This window comes from Oncorhynchus keta, chromosome 26, assembly GCF_023373465.1.
Source record: "Oncorhynchus keta strain PuntledgeMale-10-30-2019 chromosome 26, Oket_V2, whole genome shotgun sequence".
Lineage (NCBI taxonomy): Eukaryota > Metazoa > Chordata > Actinopteri > Salmoniformes > Salmonidae > Oncorhynchus > Oncorhynchus keta.
In genome coordinates, this window is record NC_068446.1 from 20,532,977 (window position 1) to 20,554,344 (window position 21,368).

Below are 21,368 nucleotides of genomic sequence, written 5' to 3' on the forward strand. Positions count from 1 at the left end.
TCTTCTCCTCACCCCTCACTTCTCCTCACCTCTCCTCATCCTTCACTTCTCTTCACCCCTCTCTTCTCCTCACCCCTCACCTCTCCTCTCCTCACCGCTCACCCCTCACTTCTCCTCACCCCTCACCTCTCCTCTCCTCACCCCTCTCTTCTCCTCATCCTTCACTTCTCCTCACCCCTCTCTTCTCCTCACCCCTCACCTCTCCTCACCTCTCCTCTCCTCACCCCTCACTTCTCCTCACCCCTCACTTCTCCTCTTCTCTCCTCACCCCTCACCTGTCCTCACATCTCCTCACCCCTCACCTTTCCTCACCTTTCCTCACCTCTCCTCACCTTTCCTCACCCCTCCTCATCCCTCACCTTTTTCACACCTTCCTTCCATCACACAATTACCCAGCATGTTAAATGAGATAGGAGCCTAAATCACGATCCTCACCCTCCCCTCTCTCCCCTATCTTCTCTCCCCCATCTCCACCTCATTATGCTCCATTATTACCCTAGACCCCTTCCCCCTCATTCCCTGTCCTCGGGGTCAAACACACACACACTCACCTTGAGCTTCATCATGGAGTCTTGACAGAGTTTGTCTCCCCTTGCGGCCGTGACTTCGTCCAGACCGATGAGTTTAGCCTTGTAGCGAACGCCATCCCCCTTAAACCGCCTGATCAACCCGGCCTCGCTACGATCCTGCCCTGAGAGACAGAGAGACACAAACACAGAGTCAGTACAGTACAATAAACACACATGACTATGACCCCCATCCCTCCCTATTCTATCTCTCTATCTCTATCCATCCTTCTATATTCTATATTCTATCTCTATCCATCCTTCTCTATTCTATCTCTATCCATCCTTCTCTATTATATCTCTAACCATCCTTCTCTATTCTATCTCTATCATCCCTCTCTATTATATCTCTATCATCCCTCTCTATTCTATCTCTATCATCCTTCTCTATTCTATCTCTCTATTCATCTCTCTCTATTCTATCTCTCTATCCATCCCATCTCAACCTCTATCCACCCCTACCCATTCCCTCTCTGAATGATGGTGTGACATGTTGTTCTAATCTCCTCTCTCTTTCTGTTTCCCCTCTCTTCTCACACTCTCTATTATCTATGTGTGTAGTGTGTATTGAGTGTGTGCACTAGTGTGTTTGTGTGTGTTGTCCTCGCTCCTCTCTCTATGTTATCTCCTGTGGTTAGTAAAGTACTCCTCGCAGACAACAGAGTGGGAGGGAGTGAGGAAGATAATTAAGAAGATTCCCAAAGTTGAGAAAAGCTTTGACTATGTACAGACTCAGTGAACATAGCCTTGCTATTGAGAGATGCCGCAGAAGGCACAACTGGCTCTCGAGAGAAGACAGGCTATGTGGACACTGCCCACAAAATGAGGTGGAAACTGAGTTGCACTTCCTAACCTCCTGCCCAATGTATGACCATATTAGAGACACGTGCAGTTGAAGTCAGAAGTATACATACACCTTAGCCAAGTACATTTAAACTCAGTTTTTCACAATTCCTGACATTTAATCCTAGTAAAAATTCCCTCTTTTAGGTCAGTTAGGATCCCCACTTTATTTTAAGAATGTAAAATGTCAGAATAATAGAAGAGAGAATGATTTATTTCAGCTTTAATTCCCACATTTATTGGGAATAATTATTTATTTCAGCTTCTGGGTCAGAAGTTTACATACACTCAAATAGTATTTGGTAGCATTGCCTTTAAATTGTTTAACTTGGGTCAAAATGTTTCAGGTAGCCTTCCACAAGCTTCCCACAATAAGTTGGATGAATTTTGGCCCATTCCTCCTGACAGAGTTGGTGTAACTGAGTCAGGTTTGTAGGCCTCCTTGCTCACACACGCTTTTTCAGATCTGCCCACAAATTTTCTATAGGATTGACGTCAGGGCTTTGTGATGACCACATCAATACCTTGACTTTGTTGTCCTTAAGCCATTTTGCCACAACTTTGAAAGTATGCTTGGGGTCATTGTCCATTTGGAAGACCCATTTGAGACCAAACTTTAACTTCCTGACTGATGTCTTGAGACGTTGCTTCAATATATCCCCATCATTTTCTTTCCTCATGATGCCATCTATTTTGTGAAGTACACCAGTCCCTCCTGCAGCAAAGCACCCCACAACATGATGCTGCCACCCCCCGTACTTCACAGTTGGGATGGTGTTCTTTGGCTTGCAAGCCTCCCCCTTTTTCCTCCAAACATAACGATGGTCATTATGGCCAAACAGTTCTATTTTTGTTTCATCAGACCAGATGACATTTCTCCAAAAAGTACGATCTTTGTCCCCATGTGCAGTTGCAAACCGTAGTCTGGCTTTTTTATGGTGGTTTTGGAGCAGTGGCTTTTTCCTTGCTGAGCTGCCTTTCAGGTTATGTCCATATAGGACTCGTTTTACTGTGGATATAGATACTTTTGTATCTGTTTCCTCCAGCATCTTCACAAGGTCCTTTGCTGTTGTTCTAGGTTTGATTTGCACTTTTCGCACCAAAGTTCAACTCTAGGAGACAGAACGCGTCTCTTTCCTGAGCGGTATGACGGCTGCGTGGTCTCATGGTGTTTATACTTTATCCCATGATGTCAAGCAAAGAGGCACTGGGCTTGAAATACATCTACAGGTACACCTCCAATTGACTCACATGATGTCATATACACACACCTCTTCTGGAATTTCCCAAGCTTTTTAAAGGCACAGTCAACTTAGTGTATGGACATTTCTGACCCACTGGAATTGTGATACAGTGAATTGTAAGTGAAATAATCTGTCTGTAAACAATTGTTGGAAAAATGACTTGTGTCACACACAAAGTAGCTGTCCTAAGCGACTCCTAATAAATTTGTGGAGTGGTTGAAAAACAAGTTTTAATGACCCCAGCCTAAGTGTATGTAAACTTCAACTGTATTTCCCTCAGATTACACAGACCCACAAAGAATTCTAAAACTAATCCAATTTTGATAAACTCCCATATTTAATAGGTGAGTACCACAGTTACCATCACAGCAGCAAGATTTGCAACCTGTTGACAAAAGAAAATGGCAACCAGTGAACAAACACTATATGGTTTTCCTTATGGTGTGTGTAACTATAAGGTGTGTGTAACTATAAAGTATGTGTAACTATAAGGTGTGTGTAACTGTAATTTGACAGCCAGCCAAACCATTTAAAAAGAAACTGAATCATTGTCAGGATTCCAGTGTTTTATTGATGAAAGTGAAAAAGCTTTCAAATGCTTTTACAAGGATAGCAGGAGAGAACCAGCAGTTATCAGCAGCAACCGTTCTCAACAATGACTCTTAACTAAATTAATTCCTGGTTCCCTTTTCAGCGCCAAAGAAAAATCGCAAGTTAGATGTCGTTGAATAGAATGGCCACCGGGTGGACAATATCAATATGAACATACAGTGCATTCGTAAAGTACTCAGACCCCTTGACTTTTTCCACATTTTGTTACGTTACAGCCTTTTTCTAAAATGGATTCAAAAGTTTTTTTCCCCTCATCAATCTAAACACAATACCCCATAACGACAAAACAAAGCAAGGTTTTTAGAAAAGCTTTTAAATGTATTAAAAAACCCTGAAATATCACATTCAAATAAGTATTCAGACCCTTTACTCAGTATATTGTTGAAGCACCTTTGGCAGCAACTTTCAAGTCTTCTTTGGTATGACGCTATTCAAGACCTCTTGACTTTTTACACATTTTCTTATGTTGATAACGTTATTCTAAAATGGATGAAATGTTTTTCCCCTCATCAATCTACATACAATACTCCATAATGACAAAGCAAAAACAGATTTTTATCCATTTTTGCAAATAAAAAACAACTACTGAAATATTAAATATTCAGACCCTTTACTCAGTACTTTGTTGAAGCAACTTTGGCAGCGATTACAGCCTCGAGTCTTCTTGGGTATGACGCTACAAGCTTGACAAACCTGTATTTGGGTAGTTTCTCCCATTCTTCTCTGCAGATCCTCTCAAGCGATGTCTCTCCAGAGATGTTCGATGGCTTCAAGTCCGGGCTCTGTCTGGGCCACTCAAGGACATTCAGAGACTTGTTCCGAAGCTACTTCTGCGTAGTCTTGGCTGTGTGTTTAGGGTCGTTGTCCTGTTGGAAGGTGAACCTTCGCCCCAGTCTGGGGTACTGAGCGCTCTGGAGCAGGTTTTCATCAAGAATCTCTCTGTATTTTGCTCTGTACATCTTTCCCTTGATCCTGACTAGTCTCCCAGTCCCAGCCGCTGAAAAACATCCCCACAGCATGATGCTGCCACCATGCTTCACCGTAGGAATGGTGCCAGGTTTCCTCCAGACGTGACGCTTGGCATTCAGACCGAAGAGTTCAATCTTGGTTTCATCAGACCAAAGAATCTTGTTTTTTCATAGTCAGAGTCCTTTCGGTGCCTTTTGGCAAACTCCAACCGGGCGGTCATGTGCCTTTTACTGAAGAGTGGCTTCCGTCTGGCCACTCTACCATAAAGGCCTGATTGGTGGAGTGCTGCAGAGATGGTTGTTATTCTGGAAAGTTCTCCCATCTCCACAGAGGAACTCTAGAGCTCTATCAGAGTGACCATCAGGTTCTTGGTCACCTCCCTGACCAAGGCCCTTCTCCCCCGATTGCTCAGTTTGGAAGAGCTGCCAACTCTAGGAAGAATCTTAGTGGTTCCAAACTTCTTCCATTTAAGGTGGAGGCAAATGATGGAGGCAACTATGTTCTTCATTTAAGATTAAAGGAGGCCACTGTGTTCTTGGAGACCTTCAATGCTGCAGACATTTGTTGGTACCCTTCCCCAGATCTGTGCCTCGACACAATCCTGTCTCAGAGCTCTACAGACAATTCCTTCGACCTCATGGCTTGGTTTTTGCTCTGACATACCACTGTCAACTGTAGGACCTTATATAGACAGGTGTGTGCCTTTCCAAATCATGTCCAATCAATTGAATTCATCACAGGTGGACTCCAATCAATTTTTTGAAACATCTCAAGGATGATCAATGGAAACAGGATGCACCTGAGCTCAATTTCGAGTCTGATAGCAAAGGGTCTAAATACTTATGTAAATAAGTCATTTCTGTTTAAAACATTTTATACATTTCTAAATTTCTAAAAACCTGTTTTTGCTTTGTCATTATGGGGTAGTGTGTAGATTGATAAGGGACATTTAAAAAAAATCAATTTTAAAATAAGGCTGGTAACATAACAAAATGTGGAAAAAGTGAAAAGGTCTGAATACTGTCTGAATGCATTGCAAACCCCGAACGAGGCAGAGCAAATAGCATTGTAAATAAAACTCATGTATGTTTATTTATTTTCCCTTTTGTACTTAAACCCTTCAATATTTTTACAACACTGTACATCGCCACAATATAACATTCAAAATGCCTCTATTTTTTTAAAGCAGTGTAATGTTTACTGTTTATGTTGTTTATTTCCCTATTATTCGTTATCTATTTCACTTGCTTTGGCAATGTATGTTTCCCGTGCCAATAAAGCCCTTTTGAATTGAATTGTGAGAGAGAACGAGAGAGACCCTCAGGGGATGAGACTTTAGCCTGATCTGTCGCAGCTCTCTCAGGACCTTAGTCCAGTTCCATCACTCTGAGATGAAACACCACACACATACGATAGGCAAGCAGGAAGCACTAGGTACCGGGGGGGGGTTTAGAGTTTCAGTGCCTTGCTGAAGAGACCAGCGGCAGTAGGTACTGATTACAGAAACCCTTCAGCCCTGAGATTCAAACCGCCAATAAATCCATTTGCTGGGCTAACTCTGGAACCTAAATCCAATAAAATCAAATCAAATGTTATTGGTCACATACACATGGTTAGCGGATATTATTGCGAGTGTAGCGAAAAGCTTATGCTCCTAGATGCGACAGTGGAGCAGTATCTAACAGGTAATATCTAACAATTCCACAACAAAACCTAATAAACCAAATCTAGTAAAGGAATGGGATGAGAATAGATAAGTGTAAAATACAGTGGGGCAGAAAAGTATTTAGTCAGCCACCAATTGTGCAAGTTCTCCCACTTAAAAAGATGAGAGGCCTGTAATTTTCATCATAGGTACACTTCAACTATGACAGACAAAATGAGAAATAAATCCAGAAAATCACATTGTAGGATTTTTAATGAATTTATTTGCAAATTATGGTGGAAAATAAGTATTTTGTCAATAACAAAAGTTTATCTCAAGTTTATTCTGTAAGTCTTCACAAGGTTTTCACACACTGTTGCTGGTATTTTGGCCCATTCCTCCATGCAGATCTCCTCTAGAGCAGTGATGTTTTGGGGCTGTTGCTGGGCAACACGGACTTTCAACTCCCTCCAAAGATTTTCTATGGGGTTGAGATCTGGAGACTGGCTAGGCCACTCCAGGACCTTAAAATGCTTCTTACGAAGCCACTCCTTCGTTGCCCGGGCAGTGTGTTTGGGATCATTGTCATGCTGAAAGACCCAACTACATTTCATCTTCAATGCCCTTGCTGATGGAAGGTTTTCACTCAAAATCTCATGATACATGGCCCTATTCATTCTTTCCTTTACACGGATCAGTCGTCATGGTCCCTTTGCAGAAAAACAGCCCCAAAGCATGATGTTTCCACCCCCATGATTCACAGTAGGTATGGTGTTCTTTGGATGCAACTCAGCATTCTTTGTCCTCCAAACACGACGAATTGAGTTTTTAACAAAAAGTTATATTTTGGTTTCATCTGACCTTCATACAAATGCTCTCTAGCAAACTTCAGACGGGCCTGGACATGTACTGGCTTAAGCAGGGGGACACGTCTGAATCTGCAGGATTTGAGTCCCTGGCGGCGTAGTGTGTTACTGATGGTAGGCTTTGTTACTTTGGTCCCAGCTCTCTGCAGGTCATTCACTAGGTCCCCCTGTGTGGTTCTGGGATTTTTGCTCACCGTTCTTGTGATCATTTTGACCCCACGAGGTGAGATCTTGCGTGGAGCCCCAGATCGAGGGAGATTATCACTGGTCTTGTATGTCTTCACCACCTTCCGGAGACACCTGAAACCCCACCTCTTTAAGGAATACCTAGGATAGGATAAAGTAATCCTTCTCACCCCCTTAAAAGATTTAGATGCACTATTGTAAAGTGGCTGTTCCACTGGATGTCATAAGGTGAATGCACCAATTTGTAAGTCGCTCTGGATAAGAGCGTCTGCTAAAATGACTTAAATGTAATGTAAATGTCTTCCATTTCCTAATAATTGCTCCCACAGTTGATTTCTTCAAACCACGCTGCTTACCTATAGCAGATTCAGTCTTCCCAGCCTTGTGCAGGTCTACATCTTTGTTTCTGGTGTCCTTTGACAGCTCTTTGGTCTTGGCCATAGTGGAGTTTGGAGTGTGACTGTTTGAGGTTGTGGACAGGTGTCTTTTATACTGATAACAAGTTCAAACAGGTGCCATTAATACAGGTAACGAGTGGAGGACAGAGGAGCCTCTTAACGAAGAAGTTACAGGTCTGTGAGAGCCCGAAATCTTGCTTGTTTGTAGGTGACCAAATACTTATTTTCCACCATAATTTGCAAATAAATTAATAAAAAATCCTACGATGTGATTTTCTGGATTTTTTTGTCTGTCATAGTTGAAGTGCACCTATGATGAAAATTACAGGCCTCTCTAATCTTTTTAAGTGGGAGAACTTGCACAATTGGTGGCTGACTAAATACTTTTTTGCCCCACTGTATATGGATGAGCAGTGACAGAGCTGCTAAGATGCAATAGAAAGTAAAGAATAGATAGTGAAGGATACAGTATATACAGTTGAAGTCAGAAGTTTACATACAGTTAGGTTGGAGTCATTATAATTCGTTTTTCAACCACTCCACAAATGTCTTGTTAACAAACAATAGTTTTGGCAAGTCGCTTAGGACATCTACTTTGTGCATGACACAAGTAATGTTTCCAACAATTGTTTACAGACAGATTATTTAACTTATAATTCACTGTATCACAATTCCAGTGGGTCCAAAATGTACATACACTAAGTTGACTGTGCCTTTTAAACAGCTTGGAAAATTCCAGAAAATGAAGTTGTGGCTTTAGAAGCTTCTGATAAGCTAATTGACACCATTTGAGTCAATTGGAGGTGTACCTGTGGATGTATTTCAAGGCCTACCTTCAAACTCAGTGCCTCTTTGCTTGACATCATGGGAAGATCAAAAGATGTCAACCAAGAACTCCACAAGTCTGGTTCATCCTTGGGAGCAATTTCCAAATGCCTCAAGGTACCATGTTCATCTGTACAAACAATAGTACGCAAGTATAAACACCATGGGACCACGCAGCCGTCATACCGCTCAGGAATGAGACGCGTTCTGTCTCCTAGAGATGAACGTACTTTGATGAGAAAAGTGCAAATCAATCCCAGAACAACAGCAAAGGACCTTGTGAAGATGCTGGAGGAAACAGGTACAAAAGTATCTATATCCACAGTAAAACGAGTCCTATATGGACATAACCTGAAAGGCTGCTCAGCAAGGAAGAAGCCACTGCTCCAAAATCGTCATAGAAAAGACAGACTACGGTTTGCAAATGCACATGGGGACAAAGATCGTACTTTTTGGAGAAATATCCTATGGTCTAATGAAACCAAAATAGAACTGTTTGGTCATCATGACCATCGTTATGTTTGGAGGAAAAAGCGGGAAGTTTGCAAGTCGAAGAACACAATCCCAACCGTGAAGCACGGGGGTGGCAGCATCGTGTTGCGGGGGTGCTTTGCTGCAGGAGAGACTGGAGCACTGCACAAAATAGATTATTATGAGGAAGAAAAACGATGGGGATATATTGAATATATATATTGAAGCAACATTTCAAGACATCAGTCAGGAAGTTAAAGCTTGGTTGCAAATGGGTCTTTCAAATGGACAATGACCCAAAGCATACTTTCAAAGTTGTGGCAAAATGGCTTAAGGTCAACAAAGTCAAGGTATTGGAGTGGCCATCACAAAGCCCTGACCTCAAACCTATAGAACATTTGTGGGCAAGGAGGCCTACAAACCTGACTCGGTTACACCAGCTCTGTCAGAGGGAATGGGCCAAAATTCACGAGTGGTGATCTTAACTGACCTAAGACAGGGAATTTTTACTAGGATTAAGGTATATGTAAACTTCCGACTTCAACTGTCAATATAAGATCAGTAATGCGAGATATGTAAACATTTTTAAAGTGGCATTATTATAGTGACTAGTGTTCCGTTTATTAAAGTGGCCAATGATATCAAGTCTGTAGGTTGGCAGCTGCCTCTCTGAGCTAGTGGTGCCTGTTTAACACTCTGATGACCTTGAGATTGAAAAACAGCTTCTATCTCTCTGTCCCAGCTTTGATGCACCTGTACTGACCTCGCCTTCTGGATGGAAGTGGGGTGAACAAGTAGTGGCTCGGGTGGTTATTGTCCTTGATTATATTTTTTGCCTTCCTGTGACATTGGGTGGTGTAGGTGTAGGTGTCCTGTACTAGTTTGCCCCCGGTGATGTGCTGTGCAGACCGCACCACCCTCTGGAGAGTGAGGGTTTTTGGGGATAAGCCACATTTTTTCAGCCTCATGAGGCCTCCTGCCATCTACCCACGGTTTCTGGTTTGGGAATGTTTTAACATTGGGTACATCTCCTATACACTTCCTCATAAACTCACTAACCGAGTCAGAGTATAGGTCAATGTTTTTTGTCTGAGGCTACCGGGAACATATCCCAGTCCACGGTACCGAAGCAGTCTTGAAGCGTGGAATCCGATTGGTCAGACAAGCGTTGGATAGACCTAAGCACAGGCGCTTCCTGTTTCAGTTTCTGCCTATAGGAGGGGAGCAACAAGATGGAGTCATGGTCAGATTTGCCAAAAGGAGGGCCGGGGAGGGCCTTGTATGCATCGTGGAAGTTAGAGTAGCGGTGGTCGAGTGTGTTACTTGCCCGTGTACTGCAATCGATATGCTGATAGAATTTAGGTAGCCTTGTTCTCAGATTAGCTTTGTTAAAATCCCCAGCTACAATAAATGCAGCCTCAGGATATCCAGTTTGCATAAAGTCCAGTGAAGTTCCATGATGGCCGTCTTGGTCACCGCTTACGGGGGGATATACACGGCTGTGAAGATAACGGAGGAAAATTCTCTTGGCAGATAATACGGTCGGCATTTGATTGTGAGGAATTCTAGGTCAGGTGAACAAAAGGACTTGAGTTCTTGTATGTTGTTATAATTACAACATGAGTTGTTAATCATGAAACATACACCCCCCGCCCTTCTTCTCACCAGAGAGATGTTTGTTCCTGTTGGTGCGATGCACTGAAAATCCCATTAGCTGTACTGACTCAGACAGCATGTCCCCAGCTAGCCATGTCTCCATGAAACAGAGTATGTTACAATCCTGGAAATCTCTTTGGAAAGCAACTCTTGCACTAATTTAGTCGACTTTGTTAACTAGGGACTGGACATTAGCGAGTAATATACTCTGAAGCGGTGGGTGGTGTGCGCACATCCGAAGCCTCACTAGAAGACCGCTCCGGCACACTCTCCTCTGACGGTGTTGTTTGGGGTCGGCCTCTGGAGTCAGTTCAAATGCCCTGGGAGGTGCAGACAAAGGATCCGCATTGGGAAAGTCGTATTCCTGGTCGTATTCCTGGACGTATTCCTGGTCGTATTCCTGGTCGTAGTGCTGGTTGTGCTGGTAAGTTCATGTCTCTCTGATATCAAATAGTTATTCCCGACTGTATGCAATAACACTAAGGACTTGAAGCAAAGCTGCCATCTCTATCGCGCCATCAACCTCTAAACTACTGTACCTGATGCCCATAGCAGTATTTCATTCATCTTTTTTTGGCCATTATGACTGTTATAGTTACAGACCAATAGACCATATAGGCATGCACACATGGCTCACACAAGCTCACAGACACACACACACAAGGAAGTACACTCATGCACACACATTCTTGTGACAACCCCCCCTCCCTTCAGAGAGTCATCCCAGCATGTGAGCGACATGAAAGCCAAGAGAGGTAGATAGAGAGTGAGAGTAAGGGGGATGAAAGAGGTATAGGGAGAGGTAGAGAGAGGTAGGAGGTAGATTTGTAGATAGCTCCGGGGTTAGCTTGCCTGCTGAGTGGTTTATATTAGTATCATGCTCCATCACAGCCTTTCCTGTCACAGCTGAATTAATCTCTGTGTGTGTGTGTGTGTGTGTGTGTGTGTGTGTGTGTGTGTGTGTGTGTGTGTGTGTGTGTGTGTGTGTGTGTGTGTGTGTGTGTGTGTGTGTGTGTGTGTGTGTGTGTGTGTGTGTGTGTGTGTGTGTGTGTGTGTGTGTGTGTGTGTGTTTGTGTGTGTGTGTGTGTGTGTGTGATGTAATTAAATGTCCGCTGCGGCTGTGACCTGCTGTGCCTCTAACACATCTAATGAAATAATCCTCCATTACATCTGTCACACTAACAGAGAGAGAGAGAGAGAGAGAGAGAGAGAGAGAGAGAGAGAGAGAGAGAGAGAAGAGAGAGAGAGAGAAGAGAGAGAAAGAGAGAGAGAGAGAGAGAGAGAAAGAGAGAAAGAGAAAGAGAGAGAGAGAGAGAGAGAGAGAGAGAGAGAGAGAGAGAGAGAGAGAGAGAGGTTGATGAGGGAGAGAAAGGTAGGGAGATAGAGAGAGAGATGAGTGGGGAAGAGAGAGAGAGAGAGAGAGAGAGAGAGAGAGAGAGAGAGAGAGAGAGAGAGAGAGAGAGAGAGAGGAGAGAGAGAGGGAGAGAGAGAGAGGTTGATGAGGGAGAGAAAGGTAGGGAGATCGAGAGAGAGATGAGAGGGGAAAGAGAGAGAGAGAGAGAAAAGAGAGAGAGAGAGAGAGAGAGAGAGAGAGAGAGAGAGAGAGAGAGAGAGAGAGAGAGAGAGAGAGAGAGAGAGAGAGAGAGAGAGGTTGATGAGGGAGAGAAAGGTAGGGAGATAGAGAGAGAGAGAGAGAGAGAGAGAGAGAGAGAGAGAGAGAGAGAGAGAGAGAGAGAGAGAGAGAGAGAGAGAGAGAGAGAGAGAGAGAGAGAGAGAGAGAGAGAGAGAGAGAGAGAGAGAGAGGTTGATGAGGGAGAGAAAGGTAGGGAGATAGAGAGAGAGATGAGTGGGGAAGAGAGAGAGAATGATTGCAGACATGAAAGGAACAACCCAATGCTACACAATCCAACAAAGATGTCTGATATGAGCAGGAAAAATGACCTTGCCTGGGCTTTACAGTGTCTCAGCGGGCTGACAGTGTTGTTAAAACCCAGTCAGTCACACTACTGTAGCTGTTCCTAGAGTGAAGCTCCTCTCTTATGGATGATCCCCAGTGCTATAGCACGTTTACTGGGGACTGGATAACAACCACATCCAACATTAAAGTGATGTTTCTTGGGATTGTGTGTAGAAACAAATTTATGGTTGATTTTATCATCAAGCTAACTGTGCTCTGATTTTCCTGAAGACTCTGTTGAATTATTATATTACTATGCTGACCAAGGCCATGCAGGGTCATTGTTCTGTATGTGTTCATACATATTCATATCTGTAGAGGGCTAAGATCTGCCACTAGGGGGCTGTGGTTACTGTGAGAGGTGTCCTCTCCTCCTCCACTTTCTCTCCTCCCCACCTCTCTTCCTCTCTCCCTCACAGCTCTTCATCACCTCTTTGACCCGGATGACAGGGGCGAGCACTTGGGACCTGAGGTGTGTGTGTGTGCGCGCACGTGTGTGTGTGTGTGTGTGTGTAGCCTGCAGCCATCCACTCTGACAGAAAACAAGGAACAAATTAGAGTGGTAAAACCTCAGGGACAGAACCGTCCACATTACCCCCCCCTCCCAACTCCCGAAAAATACACCATCGCCACCACTATGACAAGGTCACCTCGTGAAGCAAAAACTTTCTCAGGCCAGAAGGGGAGTTCAGTCTGAGAATAGAGAGGGAGACTGAACCTGCTGTTTCAATTGTCTATCTGTCTGACTGACCCTGTCAATATTAAGTCTCTTTCACTGACCCCTCTTCCTCTTTCCCTCCCCCAGTCCGTGTCTCGTTCTCAAACTATCCAGCTACACAGATACCAAATTAGCTTTTATACTGTTCTAAACAGAAACAAACCAAAACATGGTATTTATGAAGACAGGACATCTGTTAAAACAAAAGGCTGTTTCATCCAACCATCTTTCCCGAAATATAGGAACACTTGAAGTTACTCCTCCCTCTCATCTTGTCTGACAGTAGAGGAGGTCTTCATGAATCTACTCCCTTCATCTCATCTTGTCTGTCAGTAGGGGAGGTCTTCATGAATCTACTCCCTTCATCTCATCTTGTCTGTCAGTAGAGGAGGTCTTCATGAATCTACTCCCTTCATCTCATCTTGTCTGTCAGTAGGGGAGGTCTTCATGAATCTACTCCCTTCATCTCATCTTGTCTGTCAGTAGGGGAGGTCTTCATGAATCTACTCCCTTCATCTCATCTTGTCTGTCAGTAGGGGAGGTCTTCATGAATCTACTCCCTTCATCTCATCTTGTCTGTCAGTAGGGGAGGTCTTCATGAATCTACTCCCTTCATCTCATCTTGTCTGTCAGTAGGGGAGGTCTTCATGAATCTACTCCCTTCATCTCATCTTGTCTGTCAGTAGGGGAGGTCTTCATGAATCTACTTCCTTCATCTCATCTTGTCTGTCAGTAGGGGAGGTCTTCATTAATCTACTCCCTTCATCTCATCTTGTCTGTCAGTAGGGGAGGTCTTCATGAATCTACTCCCTTCATCTCATCTTGTCTGTCAGTAGGGGAGGTCTTCATGAATCTACTCCCTTCATCTCATCTTGTCTGTCAGTAGGGGAGGTCTTCATGAATCTACTCCCTTCATCTCATCTTGTCTGTCAGTAGGGAGGTCTTCATGAATCTACTCCTTCATCTCATCTTGTCTGTCAGTAGGGGAGGTCTTCATTAATCTACTCCCTTCATCTCATATTGTCTGTCAGTAGGGGAGGTCTTCATGAATCTACTCCCTTCATCTCATCTTGTCTGTCAGTAGGGGAGGTCTTCATGAATCTACTCCCTTTATCTCATCTTGTCTGTCAGTAGGGGAGGTCTTCATGAATCTACTCCCTTCGTCTCATCTTGTCTGTCAGTAGGGGAGGTCTTCATGAATCTACTCCCTTCATCTCATCTTGTCTGTCAGTAGGGGAGGTCTACATTAATCTACTCCCTTCATCTTATCTGTCAGTAGGGGAGGTCTTCATGAATCTACTCCCTTCATCTCATCTTGTCTGTCAGTAGGGGAGGTCCTAATGAATCTACTCCCTTCATTCTCCCATCAGAGTCGTATGATGGAGGGACGGAGAGAAAGAAGGAGAGATGGAGAAAAAACACATGAATGAGAAACGGAGAGATGGTGAGCTTGTCCCTGCAATGTAGCCATCTGTGTGTGTCTGCGAGAGAGTGTGTGTGTCTGCGAGAGAGTGTGTGTGCGAGAGAGTATGAGTGTGACATATGGGATGTTTCCATGTGCAAATTACTTGCGGAGAAACTGTTGCTATGGAGACTAGTAACTGGTGCGGTCGAACAACCACATGAAAAGTCTGGAGGAGACCGTGGCACAATGCACACGCACAATGCACACGCACACTAACACGCACACACACACACAAATACTTTAGTTCATTGGTCTAACCTAGTCTTTTGGTGCACAGCAGAGACGGATTTAAGAATTGGTTGGTCACATAGACAACACACTAACACCGGAATACACCCACATCACAAAAAAAAACATTTTAATTAAATGTATGGCGCTTTTCTCCCGCTTGCTCTCTCTCGCTCTGTCTATCTCTTCTCTCTCTCCTCTTAGACACAGAGGTCCTTTAGAGGTCTAACCATTAGCAATATTAATTCAGTATCACTCCTCAGATGAGAGCTTGGAGAAGCAGACATAGAGAAGCATTTCATTGATATGAGGAAGCAGCCTCCTCGGCCGTCCCACTGTCACTGTTTTATTATCACCTGGAGCGTGTGTGTGTGTGTGTGTGTGTGTGTGTGTGTGTGTGTGTGTGTGTGTGTGTGTGTGTGTGTGTGTGTGTGTGTGTGTGTGTGTGTGTGTGTGTGTGTGTGTGTGTGTGTGTGTGTGTGTGTGTGTGTGTGTGTGTGTGTGTGTGTGTGTGTGTGTGTGTGTGTGTGCGTGTGTGTGTGTGTACATGTGTACGTGTGTATGTGTGTTCCTTGGTGTGTGCATTCACCGTAACAGTTGTATCACTCTATGTAGAAGGGACAGCATGCGATTGTAAAAGCATGCTAACTCCCAGCCCAGAGGGGGAAGAGGGCGATGGAGGAGGAGAGAGAGCTGATGATACAGGTGGAGGATAGAGGAGAGGTGTGCAGGTTAAAGGAGCTATATGTCATATTTTTCTTTGTTATTTCAGAAACATTTCCTGATATCTGCAGTAATAGCGGAATGATAGTTTCACAATGTTTCTTTGTTTCAACAACAACTAAAACGTTTTGGGACCACACAAAATTGCATAAAGATTGTACAGCCTTCTGGTCAAAGCTTCACTCAGAGGCATGGTTATCATCGCACAAGCAGAAATTGCCCTGCCATTACCTGGTTGCAAAAATTCTATAACATTTGCCTAATTTCAGTTTATGTTACCAAACAAGCAATTCATAGTGTAAAGAATCATTGTACAATCTACAGTGCATTCGGGAAAGACCTCTTGACTTTTTACACATTTTCTTATGTTGCTTAGGTCATTCTAAAATTGATTAAATAGTTTTTTCCCTCATCAATCTACATACAATACCCCATAATGACAAAGCAAAAACAGATTTTTATCAATTTTTGCAAATAAAAAACAACTACTGAAATATCAAATATTCAGACCCTTTACTCAGTACTTTGTTGAAGCAACTTTGGCAGAGATTACAGCCTTGAGTCTTCTTGGGTATGACGCTACAAGCTTGACAAACCTGTATTTGGGTAGTTTCTCCCATTCTTCTCTGCAGATCCTCTCAAGCGATGTCTCTCCAGAGATGTTCGATGGCTTCAAGTCCGGGATCTGTCTGGGCCACTCAAGGACATTCAGAGACTTGTTCCGAAGCTACTTCTGCGTAGTCTTGGCTGTGTGTTTAGGGTCGTTGTCCTGTTGGAAGGTGAACCTTCGCCCCAGTCTGGGGTACTGAGCGCTCTGGAGCAGGTTTTCATCAAGAATCTCTCTGTATTTTGCTCTGTACATCTTTCCCTTGATCCTGACTAGTCTCCCAGTCCCAGCCGCTGAAAAACATCCCCACAGCATGATGCTGCCACCATGCTTCACCGTAGGGATGGTGCCAGGTTTCCTCCAGACGTGACGCTTGGCATTCAGACCGAAGAGTTCAATCTTGGTTTCATCAGACCAAAGAATCTTGTTTCTCATGGTCTGAAAGTCCTTTAGGTGCCTTTTGGCAAACTCCAAGCAGGCTGTCATGTGCCTTTTACTGAAGAGTGGCTTCCGTCTGGCCACTCTACCATAAAGGCCTGATTGGTGGAGTGCTGCAGAGATGGTAGTCCTTCTGGAAGGTTCTCCCATCTCCATAGAGGAACTCTGGAGCTCTGTCAGAGTGACCATCGAGTTCTTGGTTACCTCCCTTACAAAGGCCCTTCTCCCCCGATTGTTCAGTTTGGCCGGGCGTCCTCATGGCTTGGTTTCTGCTCTGACATGCACTGTCAACTGTGGGACCTTAATATAGACAGGTGTGTGCCTTTCCAAATCATGTCCAATCAATTGAATTTACCACAGGTGGAATCAAATCAAGTTGTAGAAACATCTCAAGGATGATCAATGAAAACAGGACGCACCTGAGCTCAATTTCGACTCTCATAGCAAAGGTTCTGAATACTTTTATGTAAATAAGGTATTTCGTTTTTTTCTAAAAACCTTTTCCATTATGGGGTATTGTGTGTAGATTGACTAGGGAACATTTTAGAATAAGACTGTAAAACTCAAAGGGTCTGAATACCTTCCGAATGTAAATCGATGTGAAATATCTTTCACTAACAAAACGTATTTTCAGCTGTTTGAAGCTGGTGGACCTAACTGAAAGTACAAGTCTCAAGCGAGAGTAGTTTCCACTAGGTTCCACAGCCACAAAGTCTCTGCTGTGCTGTGAAGAAATGGGAGGCAGGAGAGGAGGGAGAGTTGTTCATATTCAGCCTAAGTACTGTTGCAATTCACCTAGCTTCCACATGGTTGAGACATTTTATACGTAGCACGTAGTATAATGGGTTTCTGGGTAAGTCTTCTATGTGGAGCAGCAGACTGGGTCTGAAACCTCAGAATTCATGGAGCTTTCAAAGCAGGGCATGCCTATGGGAGAACACACACAAGCATGCACACGCACAAAGACAATAGGGAAACCCAACAGGTTTCCACATCCTCCTGGGGAGAGTACTGATCCACTAACAGGCTTTCTACAGGGTCCACAGCAGACTGATCGACTCTGGGTGGAATACAGTTGGAACAAATATAATTGCATTTGTATTTCATCACCCTCACGTGTGTGTGTGTGTGTGTGTGTGTGTGTGTGTGTGTGTGTGTGTGTGTGTGTGTGTGTGTGTGTGTGTGTGTGTGTGTGTGTGTGTGTGTGTGTGTGTGTGTGTGTGTGCGTGCGTGCGTGCGTGCGTGCGTGCGTGCGTGCGTGCGTGCGTGCGTGCGTGCTGCGTGTGTGCGTGCGTGCTTGCGTGCGTGCGTGCGTGCGTGCGTGCGTGCGCGTGCGTGCGTGCTTGCGTGCGTGCGTAAAGTTTCAAGCCATTGTGTCAGTAACAGAGTGCCCGCTGTTTAGTGAATCATTGTGTGACTGTTGGGCAGGGTCTGGGGGTTAGGGAACATGGGTACGGACCTCTCCAGGTGTTCAGGCCAGTGCCACCTGGCTGGCGCTGAGAGAGATGAACACACATACTTGTACCGACATACCTGTTAGCTACAGCTTAACACCTGCCTTTGCACCTGAAGCTAAACAATAAAATGACAGCACTGTAACACTTAACAGTATGAAGGCATTATAAAGGCATTATGAACGCATTACGAAGCCTTTATTACCTTTCCTCCTGGAGTCTCTCCTGACACTGGGCCTGACAGCTGGCTGTAGTTCCGCCTCTGTTGACATCCTCAGGTTCCGCCCCGCCGGCCCACAGGCTGGTTTGATCCGGTTCTGCTCCGGTCTGTTTCCGAGGGTCCACTTCACAACGTCAGCGCCGTGTGTCTGTGTGTTTGTGGGGGCGCCGTGTGTGTGTGTGGGGGCGCCGTGTGTGTGTGTGGGCACACAGGCTCATGGGAGAGGGAAGGGCTCTAGCCCTGACACGACATCCCACACACACTTACAGAGAGCTGGGGACAGAGAGAGAGAGAATGGGGATGAGAGGGAGAGAGGGAAAGGAAGGGAGAGAGATGGTTGGTACATTTATTCAACCTTTTTCCACACATTTACTATCTAGTCTCAAGGAGACTTTGGAGGAGACAGGGAGATTAGGCATCCCTTCTTCCTCCCTCCCCTCTCCTTCCTTCCTCTACAGTCCTCATTCCAACTAATGCCCCACATGCCCCTTGTGCCCTCCAGTGCCCATCTGTCTCCTGTGAGTTGATAGTTGCCCATAATGGCGAAGCCCTATTGTCTACGTGATGCTCGTCCCTCAATCGATCTGTCTTGAAGGCCGTGTGACTCATCTAAAATATATATAGATTCTGCTCATCCACCTGACACCAGTTCCTAATTGTGAAAATGACTCGGCTCTCGGTGGCTATGACGCACTGGCTACTACGGTAAACCATGCTCAAGCTAGCAGCCTAGTGCAAGCTTGTTTGAATGGCTACACGGTAGCTAGTTTGACATTTTGTTGATGAAGTTATAAGGCACCAACGTTATGGGACTGTTCTCAGAAATCAGCATGTATCTGACGGCTGGCGCTACTTTGTAACATTTGGCCAACGCGATAACGATAACGTCGCAGAGAGCAGTCAACTGTGCTGTAGAACTCGTCGCACTAATCATGGCAGAAGAGATATCATGAAAACTAATTTGTGCATTAGCTAGAACTTCACTGCACTAGCTAGCTAGCTAGAGGGGGTATTCGGCAGTGAGTGTGTGAACTGGCGTCGTTAGCATACATGCCTTTCGTTTCATTATGGATTGATTTGAGACTAGTTTAGCCAGCAAGCAGACACTAGTGGTACATTTTGTTTTTGCACATTTCAAATTTCATACTGATTGTACCACCACAAAACACCTTAGCTAGACGTAGAATTAGGTTTTTGAAGACTTGCTAATAAAACATGTTCAATATCAGCTACAGGTTTCGAGTTTTCCTCTTTTGGGGATGAAAGGGGGTTCAGTGGATGATGTGACCTTGGTAACCCTCTGCATTCCAACCAACAGAACTCTCACACACTCACACTGACAATACTCTTTATCAGACAGAGTAAAACATGCTGGTGTTCTACTGTACTGAATGAGTCACTCCAATTTCTGCTATTCTGGTCACTCTGCTGCAAAATGGAGGGAGAGAGAGATATAGAGAGAGAGAGCGATAGAGCGAAAGAGGGGGAGTGGAGAAAGGACACTAATGCAACCTCAGCTCCAAACCAGCCCCCCTCCCTCGTTCTCAATCTGCCTTTTCTGTCTACTAACTCTCTCTTTCAGGGCGTGAAAGTAGCCTCAGCTAGATATCCTTTATTTCAAGTGGATTATTCTTCATTTGTACCAGACTGTTCAACTGTTTATCTGTCTTATAATGTTGCCATATGTTTGTAAGTGTTGCACCACCCCTCTGTGAGGGCTGCACCACCCCAATGTGTGTGTGTGTGTGTGTGTGTGTGTGTGTGTGTGTGTGTGTGTGTGTGTGTGTGTGTGTGTGTGTGTGTGTGTGTGTGTGTGTGTGAATGTGTGTGTGTGTGTGTGTGTGTGTGTGTGTGTGTGTGTGTGTGTGTGTGTGTGTGTGTGTGTGTGTGTGTGTGTGTGTGTGTGTGCCAGTCATGCCTGCGTGCTTGCGTACGTGCATATGTGCTTGGCATCTGGTGGATTTCTCTGGGGAAAGTCAGAGATATTTCTAATCTAGGCTAAGATACCTTGAGGGAGAAAGACAGATTTCAAAGAGAGAGGAGGAAGACATTCAGCATGTTGTCCTATAACAGTGGCTCAACGTTAACATATCACACAATTAAGAAACATAACAACAACAACCTGGAATACTGCGATGTTTCTCAACGACCCCGGGATGTTGTAGACCAATCCCTTAGATGGTTCGCTCATTTGGACAGTTCTGTTTTAAATGTAAACCATGAAGTAGGAAGATCCATACAGGCCCCTGGTATAGAAAGGTTGAGAAACACTGTTCTGTTCGACTGTAGGAATCAGCTGTCCGATCCTGGTCTGGTCTGAGCTGAGAGATGGACATGAACATGGCTTAGTGCCTCTGAAGAACGAGAAGAGAGGACGGACGGAGGAGAGGAGGAGGAAACAAGCGGTAAATTGGATGCCCGTAAGTGGGCCACAGCCAACAGTCGTGTGTGTGTGTCTGCCTATGTGTGTGTGTGTGTGTGTATATGTGTGTCCATAAACCGGGCGCTGCCAAGAGGAGCTTAATGCCCAGAAATCATCTGCTTCTACACAGACACACTGGCAGAGAGGGAGGGAGTACAGCAAGGCCAATCCCTGCACTGTCACTTGTCTGTTAGGTAAATATAAACGTCTATCTCCCTCCCTCTCTTTCTCTACTTCCCTCTTTCTCTCTACCTCTCCCTCTCTACCTCCCTCTCTCTACTTCCCTCTCTCTCTCTACCTCTCTCTCTCTCTACCTCCCTCTCTTTCTCTACTTCCCTCTCTCTCTTCCTCTGTTTCTCTCTCTCTCATTGTGTTCTGTCCATCACGCTTAGGGTGAGATTAGCAGCTACACTCATTCAGCCACTCAGCTCTCTCTGAATAATAAACTTCCTATCTCTCATTCTTCTCCTCTCTCCTCTCCTACCCATGCTAGATTATTGAGACGTAATTTATAGATTGACAGGTAAGGGTGCTCTCGAGCGGCTAGATGGTCAAATCAAATCAAATTTTATTGGTAACATACACATGTTTAGCAACTGTTAATGCGAGTGTAGTGAAATGCTTGTGCTTCTAGTTCCGACCGTGCAGTAATATCTAACAAGTAATCTAACAATTTCACAACAACTAGTGTAAAGGAATGAATAAGAATATGTACATATAAATATATGGATGAGCGATGGCTCTATATAAAGTGGCATTGTTTAAAGTGACTAGTGATACATTTATTACATCCAATTTTAAATTATTCAAGTGGCTGGAGATTTGAGTCAATATGTTGGCAGCAGCCACTCAATG

The 21,368-nt window shown here is 44.4% G+C and overlaps 1 protein-coding gene and 1 long non-coding RNA gene across 33 annotated transcripts in view; one reads left to right on the forward strand and one right to left on the reverse strand.

The window, feature by feature from the left end:
• LOC118371672 (disabled homolog 1-like) overlaps positions 1-21,368 on the reverse strand; it is a 114,722-nt gene that overhangs the window by 37,119 nt on the left and 56,235 nt on the right. For 29 of the 30 annotated variants that reach the window (XM_052480340.1, XM_052480339.1, XM_052480337.1 and 26 more), the window contains exons 2-3: positions 18,077-18,364; positions 552-691 (exon numbers count right to left, since the gene is read on the reverse strand). In XM_052480340.1, the coding sequence (XP_052336300.1) occupies positions 552-691; positions 18,077-18,143 (207 nt within the window). In that variant the 5' untranslated portion in view covers positions 18,144-18,364. Of the gene's footprint in view, positions 1-551; positions 692-18,076; positions 18,365-20,213; positions 20,446-21,368 lie in introns of all 30 variants that reach the window. The other variant, XM_052480338.1, reaches the window with a different exon arrangement.
• LOC127912015 (uncharacterized) lies at positions 13,252-14,438 on the forward strand. Of its 3 annotated transcripts, none has more exons than XR_008080108.1 (4): positions 13,252-13,297; positions 13,348-13,647; positions 13,698-13,847; positions 13,996-14,438. It is a non-coding gene; the product is annotated as an uncharacterized LOC127912015 (long non-coding RNA). The 3 variants fall into 3 exon arrangements; XR_008080107.1 differs by having other exon boundaries at positions 13,748-13,847; XR_008080109.1 differs by lacking the exon at positions 13,698-13,847.